The 12,669-nt window shown below is 46.8% G+C and overlaps 1 protein-coding gene across 1 annotated transcript; it reads right to left on the bottom strand.

Annotated features, from left to right (window-relative positions):
- Nucleotides 1-9,999, bottom strand: LMAN2 (lectin, mannose binding 2). Its single transcript, XM_043988341.1, has 8 exons — nucleotides 9,501-9,999; nucleotides 9,043-9,161; nucleotides 4,406-4,523; nucleotides 3,975-4,054; nucleotides 3,374-3,535; nucleotides 3,117-3,231; nucleotides 1,834-1,953; nucleotides 1-837 (listed from the first exon to the last, which is right to left on the bottom strand). Exons 1-8 carry the CDS (start codon nucleotides 9,718-9,720, stop codon nucleotides 677-679), a joined length of 1,095 nt encoding a protein of 364 aa, XP_043844276.1. The 5' UTR covers nucleotides 9,721-9,999; the 3' UTR covers nucleotides 1-676.
- Nucleotides 10,000-12,669: the final 2,670 nt, after the last annotated feature.

Genomic DNA, 12,669 nt, shown 5'->3' with positions numbered 1-12,669 from the left:
TGGTTTGGTTATTCACTTTATTATGCAAAACTTCACAGTCCTTTGCTTTCCAGAGCTGCAGCCTCACTTAACTGTACTGTTTCACTTCCAGGGCTGCAGCCCTGACCACCTTCCCTTGGCCCTCGGCCTGGTTCAGGAGGTAGATGGAAAAGCCATCTCAGAACCAGGAATCCTTGCTGGCACATAGACCCCCTACTCTGTTACTAGGCCCTACAAGCGGAGGTGAGTCACCAACATTCATGTTTTTCCTCTGAGTGCCCCTACTGCCCCAAGCCCAAGCAGAGGACAAAAGCAGGGATAAGCACTTTCACTGTTGCTGGGCTCAGAGCTGGGATGGGGAAGCCTTATCCATGGGCAGGAGACAGCAACTCAGGCCCAGTCACAGACCAGATAAGCCAGGCTTTTCTCCTTCCCTCTCTCTACTCCACTCTCCAAGCTGAGTTGACTCCAGGCCATAGTCCCCGAGTTCTTGTAACTTGCCCCAAGTTGGGCTAGAAATGAAATGTACGAAAATACTTTAAAATTATTTCTTTCAAATAGATTAAGAAATAAGGTTGTTGGGTTGTTTTGTCTTTTTTTTTTATACAATCCCCAAGTAGAAAAGTTCACATTACTGCCTGAACCCCTGGGGCAGGCTTCCCTTCTCCCTCACCCAATCCTCTTTCCCCACACCAAATCAGTAGAAACGCTTGTTCCTCTCCTGTCGCTTCTGAAATACCACAGCTCCTACCACGGCACACACGATGATGCCCAAAAGGGCACAGAGCAGTAGCAGGAACACCTTCCACCCAGTCAGGGGGCTACTGCGGAAGTTTCCTGTGGGGTCGTCCACGTTGTCTGAGGAAGTAGAGGAGAGAATGAGAGCCAGGCACCAGGAGGAGGCCATTCCCCAGCGCCCCCCAAGCCCCCAAGATGAAAGCTGAGCCAGGCCAGATCACACTGCTGGAGGCTGGAACTGGGTTTTCTTGAGGGGCACAAGAGGCACAGGACCCTCCACTAAAGTTTTCCTCCAGTGGCCATGACATGGACATGACCGTAACTTACTGAAGGCTACCAATGCCAATGGAAAGGTTTCAAGGATGGGCCCAGTGATGGACTGTGCCGTCACTCAAGAATGAGCGTGGGTAAATGTGGAGAGGCTCATGGCCAGAGGGCTGGCTATGGTGGGATACAATTTTCTGACCAAAGCAATTCAATCCATGTACTAAGGCTGGGTTGAACAGGAAGGGGACAGGGGAATTGGATCCTGTCACTGAGGGAAGCAATCCCCACCCCTGCCCCCATAAGGCCATGGATCCTTTTAGAATAAATAACAAAATCATAGATTTGGAGCTAGAAGGGACCTCAGAGGCTCTCTGGATCGACCTTCTCATTTTACAGATGAGGAAACTGAGGCACACAGAGTGGTTCACCCAAGTTCACACAGGTAGTAAGTAAGCAGCAGAGACAATAATTGAACCAGACCCTCTGACTCCAAATACAGGGTCCTTGCTATTACCTCATGAGCTAGCATCCCTGCTCTCGCTCAGCCCCCACCCCCCATGTCCTCTTTGGAACTATAGTGCCAAGCTCCCCTCAGTGGTCACATGAGCTCTCTCTCTCTTTTTTTTTTTTTGGGGGGGGGGGTGAGGCAATTGGGGTTAAGTGACTTGCCCAGGGTCACACAGCTAGTAAGTGTAAAGTGTCTGAGGCTGGATTTGAACTCAGGTCCTCCTGAATCCAGGGCCAGTGCTCTATCCACTGCGCCACCTAGCTGCACCCATGAGCTTCTCTTATTATAGCCAAAGCTACAGCTTCTCAGCTAACAGTTCCAGGAGCATACTGGAGACGTACCTTTGGGAGACTTGAGGAAGCTGACACTGGGCTCAATCTTGGTCCAGTCAATGTTGTCCTCATCTGGAGTGTGCTCTACCATCAGCTGGAATAACTTCATTGAGATGATATCATGATTATCTAGAGAATAAGGGCAGACAGTGACAATCCATCTGAAGAGCTTTCCCATAAATGTACCTAGCTACCCATCTAATAGGCTCAGGAGAGCAAGAGCCAAGGAGAAAGCCCTGCAGAGCCTTTCACTGCACACCAGAACACACTCAGCAATGCTACTGCCACGCCTTCATTAACAGTTCCCCATCCCATTTTCCTCCACATGCTGGAATTTCCACCCTTCTTTCAGATGTTATCTTTTGAGTTCCCATGAAGCCTAGCCCCTGAAGCCCTTCATTCTTTCTCCCAGCATAAGAATTCCAAAGTCAACCAGATACCTCCCCAAAGAGAATCTCTAGGGAGTAGAATTCCACAGCTGGAGGGGATCTCAGAGGAGCTCATCTTGTACAAGCCCCACCGCTGAGCATAAATCTGGTCTACAAGCTTCTCTGATGGCAGTTTCTCTGGCCTCTGCTCCGATAATTTCACCGAGAACTCACTACCTTCCTAAAAAGCTAGCTGTGTTTAGGGTTTTTTGACAGTTTTAATAATAAAGTTGCTCCTATCTACAAAACTGAACTCTGCCTCCCTGTTACTATCCTCATTGGCACTGCTCCTGTTCTCTGGGATCAAGCAGAATAAGTATAATCCATCCATTAGACTGTCAGCTAACAGGAAAACAGAGGCAAGATCACCCCCAGATTTTCAACACTTTCCCTCTCTGTAATTCAGCTCTGCCACAGTACTGGCCCAAACTGAGCCAACTTACAATGCACTGAAACCTCCTGACCTTTCCCACATGAGTTACTACTGAGCACATTCTCCCAGAGGCCGGACTTGCTATCAAGATATCAACTGCAGAAGAACAAGACTCAGTCAAGTTGCTGCCCCGTCACCCAGACTCAAATGAAGCTGGCCTCAACAGGCACTAAAACTCCCAGGTCTTTTCCACACAAACAAATGTCTAGCTTGCGTCTCCTCTATCCTGTACTTAGGTAGAAGCTGGGACTCTCTCAGCCTGGATGCTTGACTTTTTATGGTCCTTTATGCTGACCAAGGTCACCTCCCCTTCCCCTGCCCCCACAGAGACAAGGGAACCAGACAGTGAAGCTGCCTTAAGGTGCCCCATGCCTCACTGGAAGTAGTTCTCCCAAACACCTCTCAGTCCACTCAGTCTCCAAGGTTCTCACCAGAAAGGTCACCCGTGCCAGCCGAGGCACCAAAGTAGTAGCCAGTGGGTAACTGTACTCCAGAAATGTCAATACAGTTCTTCCATTCATTCTTATCTTCCACATCTGTCATCACCTGGGGTGTAGAAATGAAACATAAGGAAAAACTGGCTGGCATCCTGTCACAGCCCTCCCTTAGCTTTCTAATCCCAGCCCCAGGCTCAAGCTGCCAATGCCCAGCTCCTAAAAGGAAGTCCATGGGGTCACGTCCTGCTCACCGTCAGGCGGCCTCGAGAATAGCGCACAGCCAAGAAGGTATCGTGATTTTGGTTGCGGAAGTCAGCTGTGCAGCCTGCCAGCTCTGTCCATCTTCCGTCCTTGCTGTGATCATATGTCAGGGAGCCATTGTTGACCATCACCGATATATAAGGAAATACACGCTGGAGGCAGAGACAGAGACGCCTATCATTGCAATGCCTGAGCCATTGATTCCCTACCCAAAAAGGAAATTGAGAGTTCAGTCCAAAGTCAAGGCACCAGCATGGTGGAAAGAGAACTGGATTCACAAAGGACATGGACTGTCATATCTGCTCTAACACTTGGCACCAGTGTAAGTACGGCCAAGTCATTAATCTCTCTGGGCCTCAGTTTCCTCACCTATAACATGAAGAGAAGCCCCTTCAGCTCAAAATCTAGAAGCCTGTAAGAGGCTGGACTAGATGGATTTCCAAAGGCCCTTCTGGTTTAAAATCCTGTGATCAAATAGGAAACAACAGTTCTACTCAGAGATTAGGTAGAAGGTCAGGACTGACTGATTTGGGGCCTGGCTCTCCCACAACATAGCCTAGTTCTACTCCTCAAGTATATCTAGGGTCATACCTCGGTAGCTTCATCATTTGGGTATGTGTCCAAGAAGATGGCCAATCCATGGAAATTGTCCTTGCTTCCAAACACAGGACCTAGAGCAGGGAGTAAGGAGGATTCCAGTTCCATAGTTTAAAAATATTCCTTATCCCCCAAGAATAGAAGTTACTAACAGAGTATGGAGATGATCCTATCTATGACTTTCTATGGTTCCCAACCAGCAAGGAATTCACTCACCAGTTGCCAGCAAATCCTCCCCCATATCACTCCTCCCTCCTGGGATGTTGGGCCATTATATTGGACTGGCCTCTACTGATACAAATGAGTGGACAGCTGTGAGCTTTGGGCTTATCTGGGGAGGATCCTCATTCCCAGGGGTCAAAGGTAAAGGAATGACATGCTTGCTGCAATACCCAGTGGGGAGGGTCTGGATGTCTTAAGCCTACCTGGCATAAGGCGGTCCCTGGTGTACCACAGAGCAAAGCCATCTCCATGAAGGCTCTTCTTCCCAAGGCCGTGGACTTTAAAATGTACGTGCATCTCCCAATCCTTTAGGAAGCAGGGCTGGCAGAGAACAGAGACTGTCAGTGCTGGCCACATCCCACAAACCGCTGGACTTTGTCCTATCTTTGCAGGAGGCAGTCATTTCTACTGTTTTTTACTTCCCCTCCCACTCTTGCAATAACTTGCTCGGTGGATCTACTGCCCCTAATCCCAGATACCTCTGTATACAGGGATGGTTCTGGACCATAACCAAACCAAAACTGGGCCTCACAACTACTCTGTTCTACCCCCACAAAAATGATAGCATGCAGAAGGATGGGGCATGATTTTGTGCAAAACAACAACCGGTCACTTTCCTCCTGTGGCCTCAGTTTTCCCAGCTGTCAAATTAACCAGGGGGTTAGATTAGATACCCCTAAACATCCCTCCTAGTTCTAAACCCCAAGGTTCTCTGACTTTAGACAAGTTGTACAGCTTCTTAGGGCCTTAGCTTCTTCATTCAGGTGAATTTTGAATTCTTAAGGTCTCTTCTTAGTTTAATGTCTGTGATTCTGGCTTCAAATGCTTGTATAACACCAGGAGGGCCAAACTATGTCACCTGTGTGCCCGGAAGTTCACAAGTGACAGCATGAACTGCCCAAAATTCATGCTTGACAAGGCCTTAGGGTTAAAGAGCCCATGCTCTGGGAGGACTGCTCAGTTTATATAACTGTCATATAAAGCAGAGCCCACAGGCATACAGAAACGAGCTGGGAAATACTTAAAGTCCTCTCTAGCCATCAGGAAATTGCATACTGAAACCAATGTGGCAACACAGAGATATGTTTACAAATGTAAACACACAGAGGAACAAATTGAGGCACAACTACAAAGCAATGAGTTAATTGAAACTGATGTTCTTTAACAATTTAGGTGTCTGTTGTATAAGACAGTGTTTGCAGGTAGAGTTGCAAACTACTCCAACCATTCTGGAGAACAACGTGGAGCTATGCCCAAAGGATAATAAAACTATGCATACCCTTTGACTCAGCAATGCCATTACTGAATTTCCTCCACTCCTAGACTGAGTGCCAGACAGATAATAGCCTCATGAGACAGGGGCAGTGAAAACTTAGAACTTAAATCTCCAGAAGTTATTTGGAAAATGGCTAGAAAAAGTATTTCCTGTTTTATTGTTTGTTCCTGATTGTTTTACTCAGAGCTTCTATTTTAAGTAAATTATCCTTTTATTTGGGGAGGAGGGGGGAAAGGCAGTGTTTTCTTTTTTCTTTTTGTGTGAGGCAATTGGGGTTAAGTGACTTGCCCAGGGTCACACAGCTAGTGTCAAGTGTCTGAGGCCAGATTTGAACTCAGGTCCTTCTGACTCCAGGGCCGGTTCTGAATCCACTGCACCACCTAGCTGCCCCAGGACAGTGTTTTCTAAATGCTGTTTAAGGGATCTAGCTAACAGATAAATTATGCTCGCCTACAAAACTAGTACTCCCTAATTTCTCAAAACTCAAAACTTTAAAAAAAGAAGCAAAACTTGACAACTCTTCTTCATCTTCCCTAAATCTTGCTTCTTCCACACCCAGTTTTAAGTTTCAGTTCTAATACAAAGGTGGAGGTATTTATATATATGATTTTACTTTACTGGTCCTCAGTACACAGACTGAATTGAGAAGCACTGGTACAGAATAGACTACTGGGTAAGCTCTGGGATAGGAGGGAGGGTCATGGAAGCCTGGGGGAAGATGCCTTATGGGTTTCTTCAGAGGAGTAGGAACTTGAAGGACAAGGGTGTTTTGGGGATGGGGAATGGTATGAGAGGACATGCTGAAGTCCCTGGAAATGACCTCATGCTGATCTCTGAAACTTTGAGGTGTTAATTGGTAATTGGTTAATATGCAAGGCCTACTACAAATTTTGAAGGGAGCTAATGTAGAGGCAGAGGCAACTAGTGGGTTCAGTGGATATAGCTCTGGGCCTGGAGTCAAGAAGACCTGAGTTCAAATATGGCTTCAGACACTCACTAGCTGTGTGACCTTGGCGAAGTCACTTAACCTCTATTTGCCTTAATCCACTAGAGAAGGAAATGGCAAACCACTCCAGTATCTTTGCCAAGAAAACCTCATAATAGGGTCATAAAGAGTTGGACGCGACTGAACAACGATATGCTGAGGCGCTGCTAGGAAAGAAAAATGGCAAAGCATTTAAGCATTAAGAACAGACAATGCAGGAAGAAGAGGCTAGAATTCCAGAGCTAAAGAGCATAAAAGAAATCATCTAGTCCAATATTCTCATCACACGGAGAAAAATACTGTGGTCCATAAAGAGGATTTGGCCATGGTCATGGAGCTAATTCGAGTTAGGGCTGAGCCCCAGAGGCCCAGAATGCCTTCCCACTGCCTTTCCCAGAAGGTGAATGGGGAAGGGGAATTGGAAGGAGGTATCCAGAGAGACTAATCTGTTGACTTCACCACATGTAGATCAAATATGTAATATAACACCCACTGTAAATAAAGCATGATGTGGAATAAAGCTGAGGGAAAGAGCATGTGTCTCCTCCTGTATGAGTTTTCCTCAAGGAAAGGATCTCTCTCCTCCCTCCTCTTTCCCATCATCGTCATTTCCCACAGGTTCAAATATCATTTCTACATAGCCTTCATTTCATTTCATTACTGAGCTCCATTCCCACATCATCAAATTCATACTGGACAGATCTACCCAGATATACCACAGGCATCTCAGATTCACTATGTCCAAAAGGAAGCGCCACCCTGCTTGAGTCACGTTCACTTCTCTGCTATCCTTTGCCTCCAAAGCCCCTGGTTGCTACTACCTTCATCACACTTCTGGAGTCCATTCCTATGTCTACACTCACAAGGTCATCGCTCCAATTAAGGTTCGGAACACCTTTTGCCTGGACTACTGCAACAGCCTCCAAAGGGTCTCTCTGCCAGTAATTTCTTCTCTTCCAATCCATCCCTCCATACAGCTGCCAAGCTGATATTCCTTTTCTATTCTACTATATTCAATTCTATTCTAATATATATATATATGGGGGGGGATGAGGGTTAAGTGACTTGCCCAGGGTCACACAGCTAGTAAGTGTCAAGGGTCTGAGGCCAGATTTGAACTCAGGTCCTCCTTTATCCACTGCGCCACCTAGCTGCCCCCAAACTGATATTTCTAAAGCACATGCCACTTCTCTGCTCAAAAAGCTTCATTGGCTCTGTATTGATTCTACAAACTCCTTGGTTTGGTATTTTTTTGTTTGTTTGTTTAGTATTTTAGACCCCTCATATCCTGGCCCAAGACTAACATTTTAGCCTGATATATTATTCCTTCCACCTATACCTACACAATTGGCATTATAGTCAAATGGGCTACCTGCTGCTGCTCCCTAGAGGTAGCATACCATCTCTATCTCTGTTCCTTCGCATGAGCTGGCTGACATGCTTGGAATGCTCTCCCTTCTCAACTCAATCTCTCAGAATTTCCAGCTCCCTTCATGAATGAACTCAGGTGTTACTTTCTATATACCACCTTTCCTGATCTTGTTAGTACTCTCCCCTTTACTTTGCATTTTTTTAGTTTTGTTTATTTATTTACCTGTAAACATGTTGTTTTCCCCAGTAGGCTATAAGAAGGAATTGTTTTGTTTTCACCTTTACTGTATTCCTAGTACATGGCACATAGTAGGTGCTTTATACACCTCACTAAAGTCAGTAGAAGGTGAGGAAAGAGGTTCCCTTTTAAGTGACACTATCTCTGGAGTAGAAAGTGTGGGGAACAGACTGGATCAAAGGGAGATGACCTTAAGGAGGCCACTTAGCCTCCTACTCTGTTGTGAGATTAGACTGCCTGATATCTAAAATTCCTTTATAGCCCTGTCATTCTACATTCTAACTTCAAGCAGGGAAGCTATTATGAATGTTCTCTAGAGGAAACCTGGATGTGAAAGGGATGAATGAGATGAGTTGTAACTGAAGGCAGAGAGACAGGAACAGCAGGGCACTCATGGTTATGTTTGAACTCAGAGGAGAAGAGATAGAAGATGAAGTAGAGGGAGGAAACTAGGCAGGTAGCCAAAGTTCCAGTACAGGGATCAAAGGATTAGGAAGAGTCAGCTCTTCTCAAAGTGGAGCCCCAGCCCAACTCTGCCCTGCCACAAAGTTCTCGTTTCACTCTCCAGTATCCTCAAAGCACTGTTTACGAATGCTCATTTTGAGGTCTTACCCTGACAAGGAAATGTCGGAAATATGATCACAGGGAACCATGATATGGTACCAGTTTTATAAAAGAGATACATGCTAAGCCAGGCCCTCATCACCACAAACAACTTTATTTATATATTTGGCATCCTTCCCTTAAGTAATGTCACCCTAACAGGAAGACTTCAAACATTTTCTGAGCCTGTCCTTCCTAAGGGATTTCTATACTGTACAAGCTCCCCCCAAGTCAGAGAACTCCTCCTTTGTGAGTGATGTCTCTTGGGCGACCCAGAAAAGGGAAAACGGAAGAGAGCACTTTCTTTGATCCATGGAAACTGCATGACGTCAAAAGTAAAACCCACGTGCTACCTGCTGAAAATTACCTGGTGGTTCCAGATAGAGCCCTCTTTGCTAGGCTCATCCGGGGTCAGGCGGATGTACTGGCTGGTTAGCATGGTGCTGCCTTGGAAATCCCAGAGGGGCATGGAGCTGGATCCAACCCCTACAAGGGCAAAAGAAAGTAGGTTCAGAATTGCCAAACATGGGGAATCCGGGGGTGGGGGCGAGGAGAGAAGGACCCTGCTGGTCCGGGTCTCTCTCCATGGGCAAGTCTGAAGACGGAGTGATGGCTAAAAGTCCTAAGAGAGAGCTAAAGAGAAGCTGGCCAGGAGAACGCTGGCGCAGGCAAGTTTGGCAGTCCATGGAAACTTTCTTAGCAATACTGGGATTCCGTCCCGTCCCCTCCACCAAGCTCCGAGGTCAGATCCGGCGGCCCCAGGGTCTCCCCTTTGCCCCCTCCCCCGCCTCGGGCTACGCCCCCACCCCCTCCCCCCTCGCTCACCCTGGTAGGGTTTAATCAGAGAGTGCTCGCGCTTCAGGTGCTCATTGTTGCCATTGGTGATGTCAGAGGCCGCTGGTTGGGGAGCGGGTGCGACCAATAAAATCAGCAGCAACAGGAGAATTGGAGGGAAAGGGCTCAGGCTCCCTTCCATCCTCAAGCTATGGCATCCCCAGCGCCAGCCCCAAACTGTACGGAGTCCGGCTGTTACCCCAGCCGCCATCCTCCTCGCCTCTCCCTAACTTCCGTCAGCTTTACTTCCGCCTTCCGGGAGCATTTTCCAATAACTTCCGGCCAGAAACAAAAGGAAGAGGTGCTGATGGAAAACAGAATGGGCAGGTTCCGCAGCTATAAGCCAAAAACCTAGCCGGTTGAATTTCTCTGATGTTTCAAGTTTCCTTCATCTCCCAAAGTAGTTTGGAAATCTAGCCCTTTCGGCTTCTCGAGGGAGTGAGGGAGGAACCCCTACAAGACAAAAGCGTTAGCCAATCATGGAGGAGCACGTTTGGGCCCGAATCCAATAAAGAATCAGAAGGTGTGTCTTCAGAGTCCTTTGAGCCTTAAGTTCCGGACTACAGAGGACTCTTGCTCCCAGTAGGCAGCACGCTGACCGGGGCATTTTGGGATTTGTAGTCCTAATGAGAGGCGTTCTCCTATGAAGTGGCAGGAAGAACAGCATACGTTCTCCAGGTGGCTTAAGACTCCGCCGAACCTCAGTCTACCACCTCTCTCTCGAATGCTGAATAGGATCGCTTCTCTGAGCGGCCCAGAATCGAGGATGAGCCCGTCAAACGAAATCCCTAGTCTTCTCGTCTCCCAATCCTTAGTTCCACCTCCGTGCTCCAGCCCCGCCCTTAGCCCAACTGCGGCTCTTTAGCTCCGCCCCCTCCCCGCCCCGTTGCTCCACTCCCGTTTTTTGGCTCCCTTAGTCCCGCCTCTAGCCCCACCCTCGTATTTCAGTCTCGCCCCTAGTTCCACCTCGGTAGTTTAGCCCCCTCCAGCTCCACCTCCGCCACACCCACAAACCTTGTCAGTTCCATCCTGGCCCCGCCCCTAACCTAGGTCCCGCCCTTCCCAGTATCATTACTGTTCTTCTGCCTTCCTGCCTTCCTTCAGCACCAAACTCACTCTGCTTGCCTCCAGGTCCTCCGCAAACTCATCCTTCACCCGGTTCATCCAATGAGCCCTTAGGTATACTCAGCATCCCCCAATCACGCTGTTCTTTAGTAGTTTATTTTACCAGTCTCAATGCAGTAAGAACGTGGAAACTGGGCTAATCACTGGCAGAGATGGCAGAAAAGGGAATTAATTCATTAAAAAAAATTTAGCAACAATTTTTGTAGTGTCAAAGGAAAGTGAGTGCCCATATAAGCTGGAGAATGTCTGAACAAACTGGTATATGATTGTAATGTGTAAGTCAGTCAATAAACATTAAGCATTTATTATCTATTATGTAGCAGGCCCTGTGCTAGGAGCTAGGGGTGCAAAAAGAGGCCAAAGGAGGCAGCTAGGTGTCACAGTGGATAAAGCACCGGCCCTGAATTTAGAAGGACCTGAGTTCAAATCCAGCCTCAGACACTTGACACTTACTAGCTGTGTGGCCCTGGGCAAGTCACTTAACCCTCATTGCCCTGCAAAAACAAAAAGAGGCCAAAGACAACGCCTCCCTTCAAGGAGTTCACAATCTAATGGAGACATAGCAAACAAATATGTAAAACAAGCTATGTACAGGATTATTAGGACATAATTTAAAGAGGGGAAGTATTATGATAAAGAGGGGTTAGTAGGCTGAGAAGGGGAGCATTCAGTCATGGAGAGCAGCATAAGAAAATGCCCTGGAGCTGAAAGATGGAATGTCTTGTTCATGGAACAGCCAGTGTTACTGGATTGAAGAATACATAGTGGGGAGTAAGGTATAAAAAGACTGCAAATGTAGGAGGGGAAGGGCTTTGAACACTAAACAGAGAATTTTGCATTTCATTCTGAAGGTAATTAGCAAGCTGTAGGGTGACATGGTTGGACCTTGTGATTTAATTTTTTAAAAATCACTTTGATGGCTGAATAGAGGGTGGATTGGAGTAGGGAGAGATTGAGGCAGGTAGACTCACTAGTAGGCCACTTCTGTAATCCAGCCCTGAGGTGATGAGGGCTTGCACTAAAATGGTGGCAGTGTCATGGGAGAGAAAGGGGTGTATTGAGGGATATTGCAAAGGTGAAATAGACAGGTGGGGGGAGATAATGAGTTCAGTTTTGGATAAGTTTAAAGATGCCCACGGGACAACTAGTTTGAGACGTCCAAAAATCAGTTGGAGATGGAGTTCAGCAAAGAGGTTAGGTAGATTTGAGAATCATCAGCAGAGAGACCATAATTAAATCCGTGGAAGCTGATGAGATCATCAAGTGAAGAAAGATAGAAGAGAAGAGGGCCTAAAACAGAACCTTGCGGGACACCTAGGGTTAGAGGGAACAATCTGGAAGCAGATCCAGCAAAGACAGAGAGGGAGTGGTCAGATAGGAGGAGGAAAAGGGGAGGGGGGTAAGGGTGGGGGGGAACCGGCATCCAAAAGACCTAGAGAGAAGAGAGTACCAAGAAGGAGAGAGTGATCAAGAATGAGGACTGAGATGATGAGTATGAAGAATTCAGAGAAACTTGAAAAGATCTGTATGAACTAATACAAAGCTGAGTGAATAGAACCTGTAGAACAATTTATATGATTATCATAATAGTTCTAAGGAAAGCAACTTTGAAGACTTCAGAATCTGATCAAGGCAGTTGACTAAGCTTGACTTCAGGCATCTAAGTGGCCCAGTAGATAGAGTATAGGCCCTTGAGTCAGGAGGACCTGAGTTCACATTTGACTTAGGACACTTACTTAACTGTGTGACCTTGGGCGAGTCACTTAACCCAGTTTACCTCAGTTTCCTCATCTGTAAAACTACCTGGAAAAGAAAATGGCAAACCATTCTAGCATCTTTGCCAAGAAAACTCCAAATAGGGTCACAGAGAGTTAGACACAACTGACAAATCCTGACTTCAGAGGGCAGACAGTGAAGAACGAGACATACATTTTTAGATGTTGCCAATAGGTTTGTTTGTTTTGCTTAGTAGTACTCCTTTGTTATAAAGGAGGGGGATGGTAAGTCATTAGGAAATGGCAGTGATGTTGAAAAG

The sequence above is a fragment of the Dromiciops gliroides genome, chromosome 2, assembly GCF_019393635.1.
Source record: "Dromiciops gliroides isolate mDroGli1 chromosome 2, mDroGli1.pri, whole genome shotgun sequence".
NCBI classification, from domain to species: Eukaryota; Metazoa; Chordata; class Mammalia; order Microbiotheria; family Microbiotheriidae; genus Dromiciops; species Dromiciops gliroides.
Note: the sequence above shows the minus strand (reverse complement) of the source record. Positions and strands in the feature narration are given on the sequence as shown.